The sequence below is a fragment of the Mustela lutreola genome, chromosome 8 (assembly GCF_030435805.1).
Source record: "Mustela lutreola isolate mMusLut2 chromosome 8, mMusLut2.pri, whole genome shotgun sequence".
Taxonomy (NCBI): Eukaryota; Metazoa; Chordata; class Mammalia; order Carnivora; family Mustelidae; genus Mustela; species Mustela lutreola.
Genome location: NC_081297.1, coordinates 129180418 through 129206095, shown reverse-complemented (window position 1 = coordinate 129206095; position 25678 = coordinate 129180418). Strand labels below are relative to the sequence as shown.

The following is a 25678-nucleotide window of genomic DNA, read 5'->3' as shown; positions in this document are numbered from 1 at the left end:
TGCATCTAGAGAGTATAATGCTAAGTGAAATAAGTCAATCAAAGACAAAGATCACATGTGGGTGCCTGGGTGGTTCAGTCAGTTAGATGTCTGACTCCTGATCTTGGCTCAGGTCTTGATCTCACAATTGTGAGAGGCTGCATGCTAGGTGTGGAGCCTATTTAAAAAAAAAAAAATACCATATTTCATTTATATGTGGAATTTAAGGGGGAAAAAAAGTGAACTATGAAAAGACAAACCAAAAAAGAGACCCTTAACTATGAAAAACGATGGTTCCTAGGGGGAAGGTAGGTTAGGGATGAGTGAAACAGGTAAAAGGGATTAAGAGTACACTTAATCTTAACAAACACTGAGTAATATATAGGACTGTTGAATTGCTATATTGTAGACCTGAAACTAATATAACCATGTTAACTATACTATAATTAAAAAGAAAATGAAACTTAAAGAGGAAAAAACAGGGTATGCAGATGACATAAATCAGAAAATAACACATTTAAGGAAATTAACATAATCACAAGAATTATTTTGAAATCTTTATTTTTTTTAAAAGAGATTTTATTTGACAGAGAGAGAGCAAGAGAGGAACACAAGCAGGGGAAGTGGGAGAGAGAGAGAAGCAGGCTTTCTGCTGAGCCCCCTGATGTGGGGCTCAATTCTAGAACCCTGGGATCATGACCTGAGCCGAAGGCAGATGCTTAACAACTGAGCCACCCAGGTGCCCCAGTTTCATTTTTTTTTTAAAGTTTATTTATTTATAGTAAATCTCTACACCCAATATGGGACTCTAGTTCACAGCCCCAATACCAAGAGTCACATGTTCCATTGAGCGAACCAGCCACGAGCCCCTGAAATCATTGTTTTAAATTTAAGGAGAAAAAGTGTTAGTATTTATGCATTTAAAACTTGGTATATAGAAGATGGTGGAGTAGGAGGACCCTGGGTTCACCTCTTGCCACGTGGCCACCTAGAGAACACCTACATTGGCATAAATAACCCAGAAAGCAACCGGGACACTGGAAGAATAGACTCTCCGCAGCCTGACATAGACAAGAGACCACAGCAAAGCAGATCCACACTCCCTCCCCGCCCCACGCCGATCACTCTTGGCAAGATCCCATCAAAAAGGTACCACAAGCTTGGCAGTATGCCAGCCCAGACAAGGACCAGCACTACTCCAGTGAGTCCTGCTCTAGGGAGAGGGGAAGATAACCACACACCAGTCTGACTAGTACCCCAGCAGTGGGCTAGGGGCAGGCAGCTGGCTGACTGCAGCTTCAAAAAAAGCTTGATCATCAACAAGAGCTTCTCAGGGGACCACACATGAAAAATGCCTGCAGTTTGGTGCTACTTCAGCTCTGGCAAACACCTGGTCTGACTCAACTCACGCCCAAGGCAGCTCTTGACAGGCCCACTAACACCACAAGCACCAGACTCTGCCCACAATAGGCAGAGAGCCATCGCAGGCTGGACTCAAGGCAAACACAGTTCTGCCACAAAAGTAGGACACCCCCGTAGCAAAGCACATAGGAGATACCCCTGAAGGACCATTTTCTGGTGAAAAGGAGACACTGCAATCTAGGACCTCTTCTTTATAAAGCCATTACTCCAACTGTGGTAGACATAACTGACTTTCCTAACACAGAAATAGACACAGCAAGAAAGAGAATGAGGAGACAGAGGAATATGTTCCAAATGAAGAAGAGAACAAAATCAGAGCAAGAGACCTAAGAGAAATAGAGAAATAGAGATGATAAATACGTCTGACAAAGAATTTAAAGTAATGCTCATAAACATACTCACTGGACTTGAGAAGAGTGCAGGCCCTCCATGAGACCCTCCACCAAAGGACCAATTAGAGATGCTAGACTCACTAAATGGAAATAAAAATAGACCACCCAGAATAAACAGCAAACAAGAGAAAGTAGAAGAATGGATCAGCCACATGGAGGACAGAGTAATGGAAAGTAATCAAGCTGAGCAGATGAGAGGGGAAAAAATATGCTAAATGAGAATAGACCCAGGGAACTCAGCGACACTGTCAAACGTAACAGTTGCATGACAGGGATCCCAGAAGGAGAAGAGCAAAAAAAAAGGAGGCAGATGATTTGTCTGAAGAAATAACAGCTAAAAACTTCCTGAATCTGGAGAATGAAAGAGAAATCTAGGTCCAAGAGGCAGAGAGAGCCCTCAACAAAACCAATCCAAAGAGGTCTGCACCAAGACACAAAGTAAGTAAGATGGCCAAAAGAGAGAATTTTTAAAGCTGCAAGAGAAAGGAAAGCAGTGACATACAAGGGAAACCCCATACTGCTATCATTGGGTTTTATAGCAGAAACTCTGCAGGCCAGAAGGGAGTAGCATGATAAATTCCAACGGCTAAAAGGAAAAAAATCTACAGCTAAGAATACTCTACCCAGGAAGGCTTTCATCTAGGAGAGAGTTAGTTCCCCCAGAAAAACAAAAGTTAAAAGCAAAACCAGCCCTGTCTTGTGCCACAGATGATACCATGGACCGGTCTGTCCCAAATTCATTGTCCAGTCACTCTCCTGCCCAAGTCAGCATGCATGGCCTGCCACCTGCTCAATGTCCAAGTCAGTTTGTGCAAAAAAGTGGGCATAATTTTAACAGCAGAAGGAAGCAACCCAAACAGTGACACTGATTCTCTGGAATATATAATGGATAAAAGGAGTGTGCTAGGCTGAGAACATCTCCAACAAGCCCATCAAAGATACATACAGCATGATTCTGGTTAGTAAAAGAAACTGGGGCGCGTGGGTGGCTCAGTGGGTTAAAGCCTCTGCCTTTGGCTCAGGTCATCATTCCAAAGTCCTGGGATCGAGCCCCACATTGGGCTCTCTGCTCAGCGGGGAGCCTGCTTCCCTTCTCCTCTCTCTCTGCCAGCCTCTCTGCCTTCTTGTGATCTCTGTCAAATAAATAAATAAAATCTTAAAAAAAAAAAACACCTGGGAAAAATAAAGCAAGATGTAATCAGAGACAAACCATAAGAGACTCTGAAGCATAGGAAAAAAACCTGAGGGCTGCTGGAGGGGAGGGGGTGTGGGGATGAGGTGACTGGATGATGGGCATTAAGGGGGGGGGCACTTGATGGAATGAGCACTGGGTGTTCTATGCAACGGATGAATCACTGAACTCTATCTCTGAAACTAATACTACACTATTATGTTAATTAGTTGAATTTTTTTTTAAAGATTTTTTTATTTATTTGACAGAGATCACAAGTAGGCAGAGAGGCAGGCAGAGAGAGAGGAAAAGAAGCAGGCTCCCTGCTGAGCAGAGAGCCCAATTGGGGGGCTCCATCCCAGGACCCTGGGATCATGACCTGAGCCGAAGGCAGAAGCCTTAACCCACTGAGCCACCCAGGCGCCCCTAATTAGTTGAATTTAAATAAAAAAGGACCCTACCCAAAAAAGTTGGTATATAATTCATGATAGGATGGGTGATACTGACCAATGTATTTTAATGTACTATGACTATGATGCCAAACTAAACATAACTTTCAACAAAATTTGAACTTTGAAAAGAGATCCCATTATTTTGAAGAATGCTTGGTCTTTAGTATAAATGACATTACACCATTAATTGTATAATGTGATAAATCACAACAACAATCATATTACAATAAGTAAATATATCAAAGTAACATGTACACACTAATTTTTAAAATGTAGTATCAAATTTATTAAAAAACAAACAAAAAACTTAAATGGCTACAGAGAATGATTAAAACTAGAAGTGGATCTTAAAGAACCCCTAATTTGGGACACCTGGGTGGCTCAGTCAGTTAAGCGGCTGCCTTCATTCCAGGGTCCTGGGATCGAGTCCCACATCAGGCTCCCAGCTCAGTGGGGAGCCTGCTTCTCCCTTTTCCTGCTGCTCTCCCTGTTTGTGGTCACTCGCTCTTTCTGACAAATAAATAAAATAAAATCTTAAAAAAAAGAAGAAAAAAAAAAGGAACCCCCAGTGAAGTTAGGAACTTAGAGGCACCAAAACTGTGTAAGGAGCAAGGCGGAACAAGAAAATGGATACACAGTATCTATGTGGGATGGGATGTTGGTTCTTTCATGTCTCTTCTGCCATATCATACATATGTAACCAGACCCATCATTTCCCAGCTGTGCAAACTTCCAGTTTCTTAACCCCTCTGAGCATGAATTTCCTCATCTGTAATGAGACAGTAAGAAAATATCTACTTCATAGGTTTATCACAAGGATTAAGTAAGTGAATACATGTCAAGGGCATAAAGCAGTATCTAGCACATGGTAAGCATACAAAAAGCATGGTTAAGTCTTGGGATGCCTGGGCGGCTCGGTGGGTTAAGGCCTCTGCCTTGGGTTTGGGTCATGATCCCAGGGGTCCTGGGATAGAGCCCCGAATCCGGCTTTCTGCTCAGCGGGAACCCTGCTTCCCCTCTTCTCTCTGCCTGCCTCTCTGCCCACTTGTGATCTCTGACAAATGGATAAATAAAATCTTAAAAAAAAAAAACACAGTAGGTCTTTGATGCTATGTGCTTTCTAATTAATTATAGGATCTATATTGCTTTAAGAGTCACTAATTTATATAAACTCACACAACTTCTTTGGGGAACATGAATGATGGAAAGAGAAAAGCACTTTCATGTTATGAACACAGCTCCATAATATACCTTGACAACATCTTTGCTTAATCTCAAAGCAAGACTAACAATGAGTGTCAGATATAAGTACTAAAGACAGTACAACCAGGGGAAAAAAAGGAAAGGGAGACTGAAAAAAGTATATTTACTAAATTACTGTATTGTAGAGTGGGAAAGGTGCCTTTGAAAGCTTCCCTAAGATGGTGAGTATAATGGCTATACACTGCTTATCCATGAACAAATGAGGAGTTGATTATGAAATGATTAGAAGCAAAACATAAAGGAGAAAACTAAAATGAGAACTAAAACCCAAAAATCCATAAAAATCACCTAAGAAGTGTTATCAGGTATCTTACTGTTTGTGTTGTCTGAAAAGCATTTATTACAATGACAAAACTAGAGATTAATTACATTTTTATTATTGAATTATATTGTAAAGTCTACATCTACAATTTAATCAGGAAGAAATGCTTTGCATTTACATCAAGGACACATTTATTCTAGTGGAATAAAACAGACACAGACAAAAGACCACATACACATTAAAAGGGAAAAAAAAAAGACCACATGTTTTACGTGGTCCTTCTTTTACTATTTTGGACCATACCTTTCTATTAGAAAACTGATCTTACATACATACAAGTTCAATTTATTTTCCCATATTTTTAAACAATAAACGAAGCTTCTCAGAATTTTTAATCAAAAAGAAAAGATAGAAAACTACGGGAAGTAAAATTTAGAAACAAGGAAAAAGCGTATTGCTATTACTGTACTGCAGAAAAAAGAGTAAAATGTGCCCCCTCTGTGGCTCATCTCAAAGAAACACTTTTACTCAGAGAGGCAAGCATTTCTGATCTAGGAGTAAGTTTCCCACTCTCTCATGGGACCAGAACTACAAAAATTTCTGATCAATTGCAAAGTAAGTAAAAAATGTCTACAAAACATTTCAAAGTTAAACATCAGAATACAGCTAATGAAATCAAAATTGTGTGCTGGCCTAAATATACATATTAAGCTTTTTTCTTTTTAAAAAGTATTTTTTTTATTTCAGATGATATTTAAAATAACTTATATTTTTAGTGTGCTTTATGGTCAATGACTGTAAAGTTGAAATTCAAATGAGTAAGTTCAAATTTCTGTTTTACTTGATTCTACTAAAATTTCAATTACCTACACCTTTACTTAACCAAGTTATACATGAGGTAAGCTTTAGCTAAAAAATAAATCAACCACAAAGATAAGTTAACCATTTCAAGAGTACACAAAAATCATAATGCCCACTTCATATTGAGTTTATAAATTTATGTATTAACTACTTTGTATCTAAGAAAAGTTTACTGTGTAATTTTAAAGGAAACCCTTTTTGTACTTTTAAATCAAACTCTGTTGGAAAATGTAGGGCAAAGAAAAAAACCTGACAAATTTTTTTTTGGTAACAGAAGGCAATGCAAAAATGAATCAAAATAGAACTTCAGACCACTGTTTTAAAGTTTCTAACTTCTAAACAGACACACACTTATTTATCTAAAAAATATTTTGGTAGCAAATTGGATTGAGAGAACAAATGTTTTGCTGTAAATAAAAAGTACAAGTTTCCAATTACAGCCTTATAGCTAGCTAAACAGTTTCTAAAAACATGTACAGCCAGCTAACAATTCTCTAAAACATGTGTATGTTGCACTAAAGATCCCTGCTAAAATATCAACAGCATTTAAATGGGTCTTACTGAAGTAGGACATTCATGATACTAGAAATCTTTTAAAAAGTGAGTACAATAGGACTACAATAATATTACTATTAATAAAAGTTACAGAAGAGATTATTGCTGTATGTTCCCCCATAAACACATCAAACCTGTGGCAGTTACAAAAAGTACAACCCAAGTTACTCTTTTTCTTACCAAATTTCATGTTTCACATATCTCTAAAGTTTTTATACAGCAGAGAATAATTCTTAAAATCTTTTCTGTAAGAATTTGAAGTATTTAAATGTGTAGCTTCACATTATACTACCATGTTTTGCCCTTCTTGTTTCTCAAATACACAAAAACAATATACATTTTTCTCAAAAGTGAAATAAGATGTCCACATTAAAAAAATAAAGCCTACAAAAAAGTTCCAGAGCTAAAAAAGATTATTCATATGGCACGAAGTGATCTCCTACTAATCCAAAGTCCAAAACATTTAAATGAAGTCCATTTATATATATCCTGTTTGCTTTTCAATGGAATACTACTTTAATTGAGGTGAAATCACATTATTTTTAGTTCTCAAGTCAACAGGTGTACACAAATTTTTTTTTATATAGTTATTAGTAAAAATAGGAGACCAAATTGAGTGTGCCAAAGAGATTTCATTCAGATGGATTTTCCAGAGTCATTACGAAGAAAATTAGTGAAGGGATTTCCTTGGTTGGTTTCCATAGCTTGATACACCAAAAACAAAAAAATGGCCACAACAACAAACAGCAAAATTTTTATCCACATGGGAATAGAGCGTCCCTTTTTTGTCTTTTCTGACTTGACATCTGCCAAGGGAACATACTTAGGAATATATTTAGATGAAAAAGATTCCTCCATCCTGAAATCACTGAGTTCTAATGGCCGGCCTGCAGCCCCTTTGATTGGTCTGCGGCAACTAGCACTGTTGGGAGTGAAAACAGGAAGAAAAAAAAAATTTAGATAAAAGTCATGATTTAGATGTATAATATAAAATATAAAATGTCATTACCACTCCTAATTTCAAACACATTCTTGAGACAATAGTAGAAAACTGTCACATGTAAATAATGAGGTCAGCCTATTTAAAATCTCTAAACATTTTTCATTTAAAATGCTGGATGCTCACTCTATTAAAAAATAACTTTCAGAACATTGGTAAATATTCACTAAACTTGACTTCTTTTCAGGGCCAATATATTTAGGAGATAGAAGAAAAATAAGGTAGTTTGGTGGTGATTCTTTTAGTCAGGAAACAATTTAGCTCTTACCTAAAGTCTTTTCAATTAGAAAAGGGAAACCTTTAAGGAAAACAAGTATTTCTTCCTTACTATGAAAAATCAGAATTAGATAGTAGGCAAATAATTTGTAATATTTCAGCTTATCCACGTTAACTTTGAATCTGACTCAACTTTCAAGAATATGAACTAGTGACTTAAGAATTAAACTGCTCTCAAAAGAACAGTTTAATTTTGAGGACATAGGTACAATAAATAACTGTGTGAAGAATTAAAAATTAAAATGCCCATTATATGCTAACCACACTTCAATTAAAAGTAAATAAATAAAAACGCCCTAGCAGAATACACTAATTCTTGTTTTAATGTATCTGAATACCTAATTCCTGTTGGTGTAGATGCTTCAAAGGGAAACATTTCCTTAAGAATATCCCTTTCTATTCTTCTTTCCTCTGTTTTTTCTCCCACCTAATAAGAAACAAACAACCACAAGTTAACATTTAGTGTAAGTGTGCAATTAAAACATAATTTAAAAAGTTTCAGAGAACAGATTGCATTCAAGTCTGCCCCAGCTGCCCTTTCTAAATTCATCATTACCTAAGTATCAATAAACTTCCAAAGCTCTCTTCAAATTTCTTCAATGTGGAGATATGTTAACGTGGTAATGGGGGATTACAACACATTCAACCAAGTTTAAGAAAAACCAAAACCAAAACCAAAACAAACCCCACAAAACTAAAATTCAGTATAGCTAATATGGCAGCATTAAGTTCCCCCACTGGATTTTCCCATGCTTCTCATTAATATTAAGAGTACACTGTTTCTTCTGTTAAGAGTTTTTAATAAAATAAATGATCAAATATGGAGGATATCAAATTAACATAGTCAATTCAATCTTCCTAACTTAAAAAGCCATAAAATGATTTTTTAAACAACCTGATTGTTTTGCTGTTTACCATTAGCCTGGATCAAAACAACCTTTGGTAAAAATTCATTAAAATTATAATGCATCATGCAGTTAGTACTTTAAAGCTTAATTATAAGGAGTTAATCAATTCAAGCATCATACAAAGTCACTTTAAAGTCCCATTATTTGACCTTTCAGTGAAAGATAGTATAGCCTTCCCAACAGCCCAGTAACACTTTCAACCCACATCAATAACAAAGAGAACATATTAGAAGCAGCACATAAATGAATATTCCCTTGAAAAGTAGAACTTAAGAGGCACACAGTAGCAAGCAGATAGTATTAGCTTATTATACTATATTACTTTTGATTGTCACTAATAAAAGTGTCTTTAAACACACACACACACACACACACACACACACACACACAAACACACCCCACCCAGTTAAGAAAGCTCTGCTCCCTCCCACTGCAAAAAAACAAATATAAAAAAATCTTCTCTTTAAAAGATCAATGATAGCATCAATCTAAATTTTAAGCATTTACTTCAGCTCTTGTCAATGGTTTCTTTGGTGTTCTTCTGGGTATGTCTGAGAATTCAGTGATTGGCAGAATAGGAGCTGCATGCTTGAAATTTCCAGTCACCCTATTGACAACCTGCCAAGATTCAAATTATTCAGACTCAGAATTATCCAAACATAACAAAGACATGTAAAAAGAAAAAAAGATACTCTATTTCTGAACATTCGAGAACTTTCCCTTAATAAAAATTTAGGCAAAAGAACCTAGAAATGAACATATTCAGTGCTTCTCATATGAAGCCTTAGCACTCTAGATATTTTAGCAAAAAAGTTTCCTTATAATACTTAGAGATAAGATTCTTGTACAAATTTATATATGTATATATCGTGGCTATACTAAAAAATTCTAAAAATCAGAATTATATGGGAAAATGAGTTTAAAAACCATAAGTGACTCTTAATCTCACAAAACAAACTGAGGGTTGCCGGGGGGAGGGGGTTGGGGAGAAGGGGGTGGGATTATGGACATTGGGGAGGGTATGTGATTTGGTGAGTGCTGTGAAGTGTGTAAACCTGGTGATTCACAGACCTGGGGATAAAAATATATGTTTATAAAAAATATATGTTTATAAAAAATAAAAAATTAAAAAAAAAATATAATTGTTTAAAACACAAGTTTGAGATTTGCTGAAATTTACCACCTCCCCAATTCTAATTAAAGGGTAATTTACAAAGAATACCACTTGTATAGTTTATGAAACATATTTACTAAGGTTTCGTTGCTTGAAGCCATTATAGTTTCAGCTATGGGAGTACTCTCTGAAATTATTGCACCATCTATACGAAAATGTTCTGAAGTTTCCACCTGTTAGTTTGAAAACAAAACAAAAACAATAAATATAAAATAATCACTAAAACCCTACCGATCTGAAAACCCAATTCTAAGCAATAAGCCTTGCATCACCCTTTTTCTTGGAGTTCTTCTCGACCCTCTTGTGGATTCCCTAGTTAATGCCTGCAGAGGTCCGCCTTTTGAAGATCCACTTGTCCATTCAGTCTCAGTTATTCCAGCTTGAGAATAGCTCTATTCAAGCATCGACACATTAAAAAAGTCAGATTCTAACATCAAACACCTTAATAATGGCCATTAGCTAGTGCACTGAGAAGTCATAAAAACTCTCTAAATGCCATCTTTTGCAAACAATGCAATGCCCTCAAAATATTTCTAAAATGTATTGACTGAACCAATATGCAGGCATCGGAAGACACTTAGACTATGGTAAAACACATAGGAGCTCACAAATTGTAATAAAAGCAAGAAGAAAAAAAAGCACTTAAGTTATCACCAGCTCCTTTTGTGACTTGCTATTTGGCTCTCGTATCACAACTGCATCTCTTTGGCTGTCTAAACAAAAAGCAGGCTGATCATGACTTATAAGAAAGTCATTTATTGTAACAAGGCAGTTTCCTTTAAAAACAAAATAAAATTTTATAATTGTTAGCACAAATTAAACATTATCCTTTCCAAGTAGGATTATTTAAATAGGTTCAGTTTAAATTATAATCTACACACAGCTATCTGAACTTAAAAGTTCCCAGATGTCACTGACAACATTGAGCAACAAAATTGACAACAAAATCTGGTGGTCACCTCTTTCACAAACTGGCAAGCCTGTAACATCAATGCCAAACCCAAGTGATTACCCACTTCTCACTACAGAAAGAGAGCGTTAGTGATGGGTCACTGGTATCTTCCAGTCCCAGACTCCTATCTCCCTGAGAAGGGAACTGATTTTTCTTCACTTAAAAAATAATTTAGTAGTCCTTACATAATAGCTTAAAAACCACTAGACTAATACTTCTCAAACTATAATATACATATTAATCATGTGGAGCTTTTGTTAAAATGTAGATTCTGATTCAGCAGCTCTGGGGTATGGCCTGAGATTCTGCATTCCAAGTAGCAATTTATTCAACTTTGAAGCCACTATTACCAAAGAAATTAACCAGAGATCATCCACCAATGATCAGTATTGTACTAGAGTGTGCGTATATTGTCGCTTCTGCTCTCAAGCTAGTATTTTATCTAAGTAATTGATTTTTTATATTCAAGTGAGTGCCTATTAATTTTTTTTTAAAGATTTTATTTATTTATTTGACAGAGAGAGATCACAAGTAGGCAGAGAGGCAGGCAGAGAGAGAGGAGGAAGCAGGCTCCCTGCCGAGCAGAGAGCCCGATGAGGGACTTGATCCCAGGACCCTGAGATCATGACCTAAGCCAAAGGCAGCGGCTTAACCCACTGAGCCACCCAGGTGCCCATTTTTTTTTTTTTTTTAAAGATTTTGAGTGCCTATTAATTTTAAAGACAGATGTATTTCACTCTTATCCTGGGACAAGAACGCTTATCCAGTAAGAATGCTTATTTCATGGCAACATTACTACCAGAACAAGTTACAAACATAGTTTCATTCCTAATTTTCTATTTCTTTATATTTGGGATTTAACGTGTAAGAGTTTCTCTTTAACTCACAGTTGGAAACTCTGGGTTCCTTTTCCTGCTATCCATTAGGAAATATCTGCTGCACACAAATCTAAGGACAAATCTGTTAAATTATATAGGAACAATAAATAGTTTTAATCAGAGGTTCTCAATCTGGCAGCACAATTATCAACTGGGAGCTTCTGAGAAATATCAAATGCCCCAAACCCTACTTTGGTCCAATTAAGTCAGAATCTCTTCTAGAGGGGCCTTGGGAATAGTTAATTTTTATAACTCCTGAGGGAATTCTAATGTGCAGCCAGCATTGAGAACACCTGGTTTAAGATCCTGTAACTGAATTGTGATGCATCTCAAAGTCAAGTATCTTCTTAAAACTACATTCAATTCTGTTTCCTCTTTCATAGTCAATTGCTCAGTGCCAGTAAAATTAATTAAAAGCACTATTTTAAAAATATTCTGGTTTGACAGCCTATCTGGTATTATTAGTAGATACTAAGTATTTTGAAACTCTTCAAAGAATTAAAAACTACATTTAAAAAAAAAAAATTTATTTGACACAGAGAGGTCACAAGCAGGCAGAGAGGCAGGCAGAGAGAGAGGAGGAAGCATGTTCCCTGCTGAGCAGGGAACCGGATATAGGGCTTGATCCCAGGACTCTGGGATCATGACCTGAGCCGAAGGCAGAGGCTTAACCCACTGAGCCACCCAGGTGCCCCAAGATTTTGTTTATTTGAAAGACGGGGCGGTGGGGGGGGGAGAGCGAGGGAGCTCGCACAAGTCAGGGAAAGGGGCGAAGGGAGAGGGAGATACAGACTCCCCACTGAGGAAGACCCTGATATCATGACCTGAGCTGAAGACAGACACCCAAATGACTGAGCCACCAAGACACCCCTAAAAACTACATTTTTTTTTATTAAATGATTTTTTTATTTATTTGAGAGAGTGAGCGAAAGCAAGAGAGCACAAGCAGGGGGAGTGGCAGAGGGAAGGGGAAAAATAGGCCCCCTACCGAGTGGGGAGCCCAATGAGGGGTTGATCCCAGGACTCTGGAATCAGAGTCACCCAGGCACCCCTATTTCTTGAAAGGGCCAATAAAACTGATAAAATATAAAGACCAGATATTTTATTTTTGTCCATGAAGGTGGGGATGAGGGGAAGTATCACTTCCTTAAAATTGGGTTTTCTACCAAATTCCACAATTTTCCATGTTATATTTTGAACAGAAATGAGCTCTTCACCAAAAATTTTACCAACATCTACTGAAACTATTATGGTTGATAAAAAAAATAACATGTTTATATTTATATTACTCATCTTTGACATTAAAATCAAGTTCCATTTAAAGATTCTTTTATTTTCTTCTATGGAAGGAAACACAAGAAATACATTGGTTGCCTGTGGGAATACCAAGGAAGGGGTGGGGAAAGCAACTTTTTACTATAAATCATTTATATTTCCTTTTGTCCAAGTTTATTGAAGTCTTTGGTTGAGGACTGTCAACTAGTTTTATTAATTCTTTCACTATTATTATCTATTTAGAATTAATCACCTTCATAGAAAACTAATTGACACCTCTTCACACACCAGAAAAGATATTCTGAAGATTTTTTTCTACCAGAGTCCACTACAAACAAGTGAAAATTACTGACTGAAAAGAAATTCATTGCTATGTAAAATTAGTTCATGTGATGCTATATACTCTGTATCAAAAACTAACTACAGCAAGATGTTCTGCAGCAACTCCTCTTAATTTATCAGGAAACCAAGAGGAGAAAGAAACAAAAACCTCACATTGCCTTTCAATAGGCAAAAAGGACAGTAGGCAGTTGAGGCACAAGAGAATGCAGGAGCTGGGCTATTAAAAGGTAGCTATAGATCTGTCAGTAAAAATATAAGCTCTGAACAAAATGTTCACATAAAACTAAGTTATAAAAAGAAACAGTATAATTAAAAGCCACTTTACTCTGAGGAACTACCAGTTTAGTAATGTGGTTAACTCATATTAATTTTTTTCTCTGAACAGTGTCCTATCCCTCCATTAGAGAAAGGTACAGTCATACATTGCTGGTAGGAATGCAAAATGCTTCAACTCTTATGCAGGGGATTTGTATAGCATCTAGCAAAATTACCCAGTAATTTCAATTCTAGATTTCCTCAAGATAAATTGGCTAAAATATGAAAAGATACATGCAAACCGTTGTTCATCAATTCATCTTTGCATTACCTAAACAGTATAACTGAAAATAATCCAAATACCCACTAGAAGGAAAACAGCTGAATAAAATACAGTACATCCATAAAATGCAAGGACATTCAGTGGTACAGAGCAATGAGGAAGATGGCTAGACTGTATTCTGATACAGAGTGACCTCCATGTTTAGATTACCAGAAAGGTAGAAATGTGCAAAGTTTATTGCCTTTTATGTAAGGAGGGAAGCAAAAATAAGTGTATAAATCTATGTATTTACTTATTGTTTTCAAAAAGAAATTAAGCCCAACATAACAGCAAGTTGCCTACAAATGGAAGGAACAAAGAAAAAAGCCAAATTTCTGACTCCATCTTATTTTGCCTAAATAAAACTATATATTCAATATTTGAAAAGTTATGAAAGAAAATTCACTCAAGTGATTTGAAGCACAGTATTTTGATTTTATGCTCAAAAGACAAAAACTGCAACCCCGCCCCCCACTGTCAAAACTGCCATTTAGCAGCCTTATGATCAAGAGCACTGTATTATGTTGAAACATCTATATAGTGGTAACTACATAAATCACATTATTTTAAGAACCAATACACTCAGCATTAAGAGATATAGGCAGAACACCCAAAAGTTAGATAGCTTGCATTCATAAATTTGATGAACTCATGATTTATTTTCTCTTTCTAAAAAATAAGTACTCCTAGCTCTACCAGTAAAAATGCCTAGAAGCAATGACAACCCAGCAGAAATGACCAGCCTACCATGCAGATTGTAGGTAGCCTCCAAATAATATTTGCAATGAAAAGAATTAGGGTTCTTTGGGAAAAGGGCTGATTTGGTAAAAGGCAGGCACCATACATGAGCCTGGGACATCTTACTTTGGCAGAAAACAAGAAACTATCAAAGACAAACAGGGTCAATAAAATGACACAGGAACCAACACAGAACAAGAGGAACCTAATGGCTAAAGATGGCACAGTTTGAACATGGAAAAAGAATGGTGAGGATAACTGGTCATAAATGAAATAGATAAAAACCATACTAGTTAAAAAAGATTTTATTGATCACCTTTCAAAGTGACTAGGCTTTAATTTGAAAGCTGGCAAATTATGCTGGCTCTCCTGTGTGAATTTTATTTGAAGATAACTATGCAGGTCATGAGGGAAAAGTTCTCTTTAAAAGAATTCCAGTTACAGATGTAATGGAGTAAGAGAATGAGAAAAATCATTACCTTACAACCAAAATAGTAGATGTAGGCAATAATCATAAATGACAGTCATAACCATTAAATGAAAGGGTGATATGGGACTTTAAAATGGATGGATGGATCATGCTTTCAACACCTGAACCTACTAACTTGGTATCATTTGCCTCATGAAATGATGCAATATAAAAACCAGAACACCATTTATGAAGTATTTGTGCCAAAGAAACTGAACCTGAATCTAACCAATTCTCTAGATCTATGCTGTTCAACATGGTAACTACATGGTAACTACTAGCCATATGTAGCTAATTAAATTTAAGTAACATTAAAGTTATAATTTCTATACCACACAAGCCACATTCCAAGTATTCAATAGCCACATGCTACCACAATGGACAGCAGATACAAAGAACACTTCTATCATCACAGAAAGGTCTGCTAACTACACAGCTCTACTATAGGTCTAACTCCAGTCTGCATGCGAAAGCACAGTTATAGAATAAGAGATTAAATGACACTTGAAGAAGCAATCCTCCAAATCCAGAATGTGGGAAATTTTGGAGAGAACTGACCTGGTCTCTTCACCAAATTAATAGAGGGGAAACTTGCAGTGGAGACAGCTATAGACTTACGAGATAAAAACAAAACAAAACAAATACCAAACAGTATGTGTAGCTTACTTGGATCCTGATTTGAGTAATTTAATCATAAGAGATATTTCTGAAACTGGAGAAATTTGAATAGATTACACATGAAAGAATTATTAATTTTATTAGGTGTGATAGTGGCATTGTTGTTATATGTATGAATGAAACAGCTATCTTTTTGAGATATACACTGAAATACTGACATTTTAATGTGTGAAATGATGTCAGAGATTCACTTTAATATATTCCAGCAAAAAAAGCAAAACAGCAATACCAAAAGTAATTTAAAAAGCTGGAAGGTAGAGGTGAAAATGAAGTAAGACCAGTAAAATGTTGAAACTTGTGAGGCTCTGAGACTAGGGGGTCACTGAACTCTTCCCTCCAATTTTCTTGATGTTTTTAAATTTTGTGAGGGCCATAATCATCTCCTAAATCTATTTACCCTGTCCTTCAGTTTGGATTCCCCAACTCAATTACACCATCTATAATACCATCCTTCATCCTGGCTTTTAACCTATTATCTGATCAGTCCAGCATTCTTGATGGCACTATACCCTCCCGCCTTCATACTGTGGACTAAAATTCTCCATACTTGTCTATTTCATCGTCCTTCACTAGATTTTCTTAGTTTCTCTTGCTTTATTATTTCCTTATTCTTCAGCATGACCCTGGAGCTCTTCCCTACTAAATAAAAGGGCAATATCTTTATTCCAGTATTTGGTTCTATATTAAACAAAATCTTCCACAGAGCGCTCTATACATTCTCCATAATCACCAAGATTATTTCTAACAAAGAATTCTGAAATTCAACTTATCAAGTCATCAAACCCAGTTAGACATGGCTTAAGAAATCAAGAACTTACTCTGAGGATGCGTGGCTTTAAAATGACAAAGAGAAGATGGAACAGATAAATAACCAACTAGACAAATCTTTCAAGCTAGACAAAATAAGGGTAAGGAAAATCACTCCTGGGATAGCTATCTTGTAAAGGTCAGCCAAATCAATGCTAGATTAGTCAATAATTTGTTCTCTGTAAATTAGTTCATTTATACCTGTGTTTATTAGTTCTCACTTAGTTTCCTACATTTTCCTTTTGAAAAACTGTATCTTGCCTCACCTACAATGAAAAAGATAAATTTTCACCTCAGATAAGGAAAGAAAAGTGTAGTCTTAGGAACAGACTAGCTTCAGAGTTGAGGGAAAAGTCACAGAAGACAAGCAAAAGTAAAAGCAAAGTTAGAAACCTAAAGATTACATATAAAATCCTTCCTTTCCTTTAAAAAAAAAATGCTTAGGCATTTATTTCCACCTTTTAAAATATTTCCCTTAAAAGGCAGTATATGACTGGCCTTGAACCATGCTCAGCACAAAATCAAACACAAATGAGACATTTATTAAACACTTGCTTTTGCAGTAAGCACAGGCTACACTACTGACAAAAAACATGAAGTTTAGATTTCTAATGCCATTTAATGAACAATGGAATGAACACTTCATTGAGTGCGCTGGAGTTTATTTAACCAAAGGCTAGGACACAAGCAAATTAGTGTTGTCAGATTACTTATACCTGAACACAGTGATCATAAAACTAAAGATACCTGATTGTGTTCAACTCTTCTTTGCTTGAGTGTTACTGGAGTCTTTGCTCTGCCCTTTAGTGGTTCTCTCTTCTCAAGCTTGAGCTCTATTTTAGAGTCTGGAAATAATATCGGAGAAACATTACTCTCTGAAATATACAATAAATTACAATGTCATCCTAACATTATTCTGGAAACTTGGTTTTAGGCATTCTAAAACCTATTGGTTATTACCTCAACAGACCATGACTATTCAACTGCAATATGTCTTTAAAAACTTTACTTTTCCATTATTTTATTCCAGTTTTGTTCATCTCCCCTACTCCATCTGTTCACTGTTTCTTCCTATTCTTCCCTTTTCCTGGGACTAATAGCCTAAAACATAAAGTGAATTCAAACTGCCCATGGAGGCTTTCCACAAAAAAACTACTTGGATAAAGGAAGAGGCTATTAAAATACACAGTTGCTAATATTCTTTTGTTCATACAGTGCATTACTACTATATAAACAAGGGTTAGTCATTAAAATTTGAAATACAGAAGAAAAAAGCTATAGGAACTTTAAGACTGAAAACACTGTATGGTATTAAGCCTCTAAAAAAAGTAATTGCAATGACTTTGATACTTCAGTGTAGTTTAAAAGTCCTCACTTCTGTTTTGATGTGATTATAAAATCTGGGTACAACTAAGGAGGTAATAAAGAATCCTGATCACAGAAAGTAATACTCACAGGTCACTCCATAATAAAAGTAACATTTATTTGAAGAGAAGCCAGTGCATATATATTAATTAGCATTTCACCATAATGCTAACCAACTCAAATATATCTTTTTATAGTCTTCAATATTCTGTTCTCCTAGCCTTCATTTTTATCACCATTTGAAGAACTAGTTGGGGTTTTTTTTTCTTTAAAGTAATGTCTAAACCCAACATGGGGCTTGAATTCATGACCCCAAGAGTCCTATGTTCTGCCGACTGAGCCTGCCATGCGCCCCTGAAGAGCTAGATTTTTAAAGACTTATAAAAGTTTCAGTTAAGTCCCACATTTTTGTCATCATTTATCATAGTATAGCAAAATTAATGTCTGTTGTGACTACTAAAACTTGTATTATCAAAAATTTAAGTTAGAGTACTTTCCTACCAAAGATAGAAATAGAGTTAATTCTTAAAAAGCTTAGCTTTTCATGAACTTGGTGCGCTGGTGCTAAAAAGTAGTCAGGACAGTTAGGTTTTATTATCTATCTAGTCTAGTACTAGTCAGTCCAGAGTCTACTTGCAATTTTCTCCCAACTAGTAATTTTTACTATGTTAGTTCAAATAGTTCAATTTTACTTAGGATTAATGTATCAGCCCCTCCCTCACCTCCCCAAATGTCTATTAATCTATCTATTGATATATTTAAGTTTGTGACAACCTTTAGCATTATAAACCTTATGTTTTATTAATTCAAAATCTAAGAATGAGAAATCACAAAGCAAAGAACCCAATGGTAATTGAGCAGAAACTGATTAAACAAATAAAGTATCTGGTTATAGATTAATTCCTTTCAAATTTAAATTCCAACAGCCAATAAAAACATGGTCTTTAACAGAAGAAAAACCACACAAGAATAAGTAGAGTATTTTAAACTATACCATTGGAATCTTAAGCAAGTTTCAATGAAGAAATGGAAAGGAAACGTTCAAGAACAAATACCTAACTTGTTGCAACTCCAAGAATAAAACACACATACAACATGTTTCTGGAGACCACACGAAACTGTTCAAATTACAACTTTATTGAATTTGCAGAAGCATTCTACAGTAATACATTAGAAAAAGTCACATAGCACTTAGTAGGTACATGTATACATGTACATTCCAGAAGACAAATGACAAAATTACTCCCAGGAAGATGCAAAGATGGACATGTATAGTAAAAATATAATAATTGCCAGGAGTACCAAAGGGACTGAACTTTGCTGATACTTAACACTACTATTTTCCATAAAAATACAAAGAAATTTGATTATTAAATGTTTCTATAGTTAGACTCATCTTACAATCATAGAAATGAAAACACAATATACTGCTTTATACAAAGGAATATAGTGTTTCTTAGGAATTTTTAAAAAATAGCTTAAATCTGCTTTTAGAATTTAGATTAAATCTAACCATCCATGAACCACAACATAACCTGAAATTATTAAAAAAAAAAAAAAAAAAGCCCCACTTTTCCAGTGTCTAGTTCATCTGACACACTACAGTGATAGTTAGAATGCACCATTCCACAATTACATGGTTTAAAGCAGTTATTTTGTAAGGTGTGGTCCATGAACTGTGTGATACCAGTCCTTGAAGAAATGAGACACTTGCACCAGAATGTAAACTGGCACACTGTTCTATCAATAAAAATTTCCCACAAAAATAAGCACTGTCATTCATCTAAAAAGTGTCTCTAGATTCAAATTCTGGTGCATATTTATCTGTGGATCAGTAACTGTCTATAGTATGGCACTTTGAATTTCATTGATCTAGAATATTATGAAGGAATACAGAAGGAAAAACAAACAAAAGTGAGAATAAAAGAAAAAAATTGTAGACAAGTTCCAGAAAGTGAAAAAATATATAGTAATATTTAAATCAGTGAAGACTCCACTTATATTCTAGCTATTAGCGTTTTCTTAGTCTTGGAGAATTGTAAAATCTTAGTAGGAAAGAATGAACTGTATGAGGCAAAAATGTGACCCAGAAATCTTTAAATTGTTTCTATCAGGCTTTTTCTATCTGTGCAACTGAAAAAATATAGGCAGTTCTATGTAGGCAAATAGTTTGATACTATAACTTGATGGGCAGAAAATAGCCCAATCTGGAGTCTAAAAAGATCTTCAAAATCTTGGCATAAAAGCACTTGAAATTCTTAGGGAAGCTGCTAAGTTCCCCGTATCAAAGATCAAATAGGTATTTTTATTCTTAACTTTATTAGCGTTTATTTCCACGCTTTTTAGTTACTTTACACACTTCTCCTCCAAATAATGTTCCACCTTTAAAGGGAGTAACCACCAGCTTATTCTTTGAAGCTGGATTAATTTTACAATCCTTCAGCCAGAGATAGCGGCGACCTAAAGTGGAAGATCCCATGCTATGGGCAGCCATCTTTACTTCATCAAATGCAGCTTCACAAAGAAATGAGGCTGTATCATATGTTTTGCTCAGAATCCCAAGTGCCTGGTGCAAATGACTAGGATCTGAGCTAAGAATTTGTGCAGCCTGACTAATGTCTGCCTGTAGAGCCCTAACTATGAAGGCAGTATGGGTTGCAATCTGCAATGCTGATGCTGCAGCTTCATATGTTCTACAAAGTACTAAGTCTAACTGTTTATCACAAGAGTCCGTGGAAGCTGCCTGAATACCTACTGGTGGAGTGGCTTCAGAAATAAACTCCAGTATTTCATCATCTACTTTTGGAACTGATAATATCTGTGTTGCCTCTCTGGAGGAAATTGGATACTTGCATGCCAATGAAGGCAGTTGTTTGTCAATTTGCTGCCACTCCTCTTCAATTACCTTTAAAATAGATTCATGGAAGGGAAAAGATAGTTCTGGGGCATCTGTATTCTCATGTTGTGACTGCTTAGACACTTCTATGCCTAAGGTAGTGAGTGAGTGAGAGACAACAGTTTTGGCAAAAGATGACATCAGTTCAGATCCAGGTGTATTTTGAAATGTCACAAAGGAACCTGAATCCTTTTCCTCTACTGACTTTTCACTGAGCCGAGGGAATTTTCGTGGAGGAGACAGGGACTCAGTGTCTTGATAATTAGATCGATCAATTCTCTTCCATCTGTTTTCTACATCCAGTGGGGCTGTAGAGTTTGAAGTCCCAGGTAAACTACCTACCCCACCCTGGACCAACAAAGAATTGACATAATCTCTGATTGCCTGAGCAAGTGGTGGAGAAATTACTTGTGATCTCTCAGACTCTTCTAGTGCTTTCCTTTCACTGGAGAGAACTGACTGATCTGAAACACGGGACCTCTCAGTACACAATGGTTGAATTCCACTTTTCTCTCCATGGTAAATGTTTTCTACTATATCTTTATAGCAAGTAGTGGTGGTTTCTTTAATCAGTGAAGGAGAAGCTGCAGCAGAGACCAACATGGCAGCGAGTTCATGCTGAGAAGATGCCGAAGAACTTTTCTCTAAACATCTATCATGGCTAGACTTGGAGGAAGTAAACAAATTCCCTCCAGAGGCTAACTTCTGCAATTGTTCCCTGCCAGGCAAGGTTGTGGCAATAAGAGGTTCCCTAGGTGGGTCTCCCTTAGAAGTATGAACTTTCTTAGCTGCCTGTAGTTCAGTCCTGCCCAAAGGAGGACGGGTGGAGATTTCAGGAAAAGAAATACCCTGAAAAAATCCACCAGAGGGAGTAGTTGGAAGTTCAGAAAAAGGAACAAAATCCCTAGTGGACTTCACTTTCTTGTGTTCTTTCTTCTTTCCTGTAGAGGCAAAAGAGGCAGGAAGTTTAAGCATTACTTGTGTTCAAGCTAATTTTATTCTTTGCCTCCTTGCTAACATAGTGCTGTTGAAGGAAAAGACTATATTTCATATTCTGAACAACCAATCAACACACTGTGCCCTGGCAGGCAGTGCTTATGAAGATATAAGTAATTTGAATCAAATTAAATAATCATGAAACTGACAAACAAGTTATATGAAATTAAAAAATTAAAAAGTATCAAGTTGTTCTTATTATAGAAAGGTCATTAATTTCACATACTATTTTCAAAAAATACTTAAATATTATGGTCAAATTTTCCTATAACAGTCCACTAAAAATACGTCAAAATATTTGCTTCATAGGTGCCCTGAAATCACATTATCTAGCAAAACTATAAATTTAAATATCAACAGAGAACAGAATATATGCCATATTATAAATACTACCATTATATACTAATTATAATAAACTGGACACATATGTAATCTATCAGTAGGATGAGATCTCAAAAGCAAGTGAAAAGATTTCACATGCTATTTATATAAATTTTTTAAAAGTTCAAAATAATATTATGTTTTAGATGCATATAAAAAAGTATTTGGGGCGCCTATGTGGCTCAGTTGGTCAAGTATCCGATTCTTCATCTCAGCTCAAGTGTTGATCTCAGGATTGTGAATTCAAGCCCTAATGGGCTCCAGACTAGGCATGGAGCCTACTTTCAAAAAAAAAAAAAAAAAAAAAAAAAAGGCATTTAAAAATGGATTGGAAAGATTAGCAACAAATTACGGTGGTTGCTTCTGTGTTAATACTACTTGGAAAGGGTAAGTGGGGGAACTTAATCTTTATTTTTAATACTTTAGTCTTTTAGAAAAATGAAATTTGAAGAAAAAAGGTACCTGGCAATTTTAGGTGACCAAAAAAAAAAATCAGACATTTGTACATTTCTGTTTCTTAGAATTCTCAAAAGGTACTCAAATGAAATTACTTAGAGGATTACTGATGATATGAACAAAAGTTACATGTAACTTGGTAATATTTAAAATTTTATCTTCTTCATGGTTACTGTACCTTATGAGTCTGAAAAAAATTATATATATTTGACTAACATCATTTAAAATTTTACCTTCTTCATTGTCACTGTATCTGTCAGAGTCATTACTTCCATTCTGTCTTGTATTTTCTGCTGATGAAGAAATTGCTGGCAGAGGAGTAGATGATCTTGACTCTGTTCCCTGTTCCCTCAGTTTCAACAGTTTTTTCTCATACAGTTTCCTGGTTGTTCCTGTATTAAGGCAGAACTTGGTTTAGCATTTGTATTGTCTTGTTTAAGATCCTACTCACTGTCTTTAGCAACATTAAAATGTTATATTCACTCTTTCCTTTCCTACATGTAAGTGCTTTAAAAACTATATAAAGGATTCTTTTCTAAAATAGGTGTTTTTCTGAGATTTTAATACATGATTACAACAATGTTTCTTTTAGTAACATGAAATACATAGTAGATTGATATAAATCTTACTATAGATCACCTACTAAAGAGCCATGTATGACCAAGTATTTTTGACTGAAACGTCTTGGACTCTGTATATTTTTCCCCAGTACTACGTAATAGTATTTGCCTTGTAGAAAAAAAAATCACTTTTATAAACCGTATTCCTCTGAATACTATGATTAAAATCCCATGACTCTCAGAGTTTAATATGCCTAAAAAGAGCCATTCAGTTAGGGGAAAAGAAAAGGCATACAAACAACTTTTTTAGTTGAATATATTTTCATATAACACTGTATAAATTTTGAGGGAACCTGGGTCGCTCAGTGGGTTGGGTGTCTGCCTTTGGCTCGGGTTCCAATCCTGGGGTCCTGGGACTGAGCCCCATATCAGGCTCCCTGCTCAGTGGAAAGCCTGCTTCTCTCTCTCCCACTGCCCTTTCCCCCCACCCCTACTTGTACCCTCTCTCTCAAATAAATAAAATCTTTAAAAAAATTGTATATACTTAAGACGTACATCATTTTAGATAAAACTACTTTAAGATTAAAATAACCTATTATGGAAAATGTGTGCCACAAGCAGAAATTACATACCAATTAGATAGCAAAATAAAATGGATTATCAACACATTTTTAACACATTTCAGCATGAATGACAATTTAAAACCAAAAATAGCTTTTATTTTCTATTTTACACTAGCTGCATGTCTCCCTGGTTTCTATAAGATGAATACAATGATGATAAATATACATATTTTAGAAACAACACATCTCAAAATGTTACATAAGTAGTTTTAAGATGGAGGGGAAACTAGAGGATGTTGGTCAAAAGGTACAAAATTTCTGCAAGATGAATTAAGTTCTGGAAATCTAATATCTAGAATGGCCTTTATATACTTCAAATCTGCAGAAGTAGACGCTAAGTGCTCTCTCATCACACATCCATACACAAACTAAAACTGTGAGGTGATAGATATATTAACTGGCTTGATCACAGTGATCACTTTACAATATATACTACAAAAACATCAAGTTATACATACTAAATATATGTAACTTGTCAATTATACCCCAAAAAGGTTGAGAAAAAATGAAGAGCTGGTATGCCACCATGTAACTTACTATATACATTGATATATAATACACATTTTTGTAGCATCTCCCTTTTGGAATTTTAAATGAAAAATTCAAAAGTGCACCAAATGTCTGTTGGTAATTATATTCATAGGCTTACTTCCAGCTATTTGGAAGTACTATGCTAAATAAAATGAAAGGTAACATTCTAAATTTTTGTTTGCAACTTCACCTATAGATAAAACAAAAACAAAAACAAATCCTCAAATTGCCAGTGTTCAAATTTCTAAAAAATTTTATTTAATGTGGGGCACCTGGGTGGCTCAGTGGGTTAAGCCTCTGCCTTTGGCTCAGGTCATGATCTCAGAGTCCTGGGATGGAGCCCTGCACTGGGCTCTCGGCTCAACAGGGAGCCTGCTTCCCCCTCTCTCACTGCCTGCCTCTCTGCCTACTTGTGATCTCTCTCTCTGTCAAATAAATAAATAAAATCTTAAAAAAAAAAAGTTATTTAAAAGAGTGAAAAAAACCAGGCACAGCTTGAGAAAAAATACATCTCCCAAGATCTATCATGTATGTGTTGATATATCCCAAGATATATATCAGATTTTTAAAAAAAAGTAATCAGAATATAAAAAAAAAAAACTTTCAAAATTCAGTAACAAAACCACCCAACTGAAAAATACGCAAAATACTAAGATCCTTAAATAAACCCATGAAAATATGCTCAACATCATTATTCATTAGGGAAAGACCTAGTCACCACACAGAGATCCTACTACACACCAATCAGAATGACTCAAAAACTCAATCTCAAGTGCTAGCAATCTCAAGTGCTAGCAAAGATGGGGAACAACAAGAATGCTCATGTATGGTCAGTGGAAATGCAAAATATTCCAGTCAGTTTGGTGGTTTCTTATAAAAGCAAACTTACACGCATGCATGCCAAGACCCAGCTAGTCTACTCCTAGGTACTGACCCAAGAGAAATGAAGATCCAAAAACCTGTGTACTATTAAAACACAAAACTCAACTGAATAAATTTGAAGACTTAATTGACTTTATTCAATGATTCATAAATTGGGCAGCATCCCATCTTCCAAGTAGAAAGGAGCTGCAAGGAACTATACTGAATAGAATTTTAAAGGCAGAAACAGGAAGATTGCTAGCAAAAGTAAAGATTGTTTCAGGCAAGTTCACCTTCCCCTTAAGGGGCAGAGCAGGTGGTCTTATCCATATTACCTCACAAGTGTGGACAAGGAAATTCCAGACTGACTGGGTTAAAATTTCACTCCTCTGGCACCTGCCTGCCTCTCTGCCTACTTGTGATATTTCTCTCTGTCAAATAAATAATCTTTTAAAAATTTTTTTAAATTTAATTTAAATTAATTGGCATATAGTATATCATTAGTTTCAGAGGTAAAGGTCCGTGATCATCAGTCTTACATAATACCCAGCGCTCATTACATTATGTGCCCTCCTTAA

At 35.6% G+C, this 25678-nt stretch overlaps 1 protein-coding gene across 5 annotated transcripts in view; it reads right to left on the bottom strand.

Annotated features, from left to right (window-relative positions):
- Positions 1 to 5034: 5034 nt before the first annotated feature.
- Positions 5035 to 25678, bottom strand: part of TMPO (thymopoietin) — a 28828-nt gene continuing 8184 nt past the window's right edge. Inside the window, exons 3-9 of one of the 5 annotated variants that reach the window (XM_059186596.1) lie at positions 22759 to 22917; positions 17179 to 17276; positions 9988 to 10107; positions 9793 to 9888; positions 9049 to 9159; positions 7972 to 8060; positions 5035 to 7279 (exon numbers count right to left, since the gene is read on the bottom strand). In XM_059186596.1, coding sequence (XP_059042579.1) covers positions 6994 to 7279; positions 7972 to 8060; positions 9049 to 9159; positions 9793 to 9888; positions 9988 to 10107; positions 17179 to 17276; positions 22759 to 22917 — 959 coding nt within the window. In that variant the 3' untranslated portion in view covers positions 5035 to 6993. Of the gene's footprint in view, positions 7280 to 7971; positions 8061 to 9048; positions 9160 to 9792; positions 9889 to 9987; positions 10108 to 17178; positions 17277 to 18912; positions 21634 to 22758; positions 22918 to 25678 lie in introns of those variants that run through there. The other 4 variants (XM_059186597.1, XM_059186598.1, XM_059186599.1 and 1 more) reach the window with 4 other exon arrangements.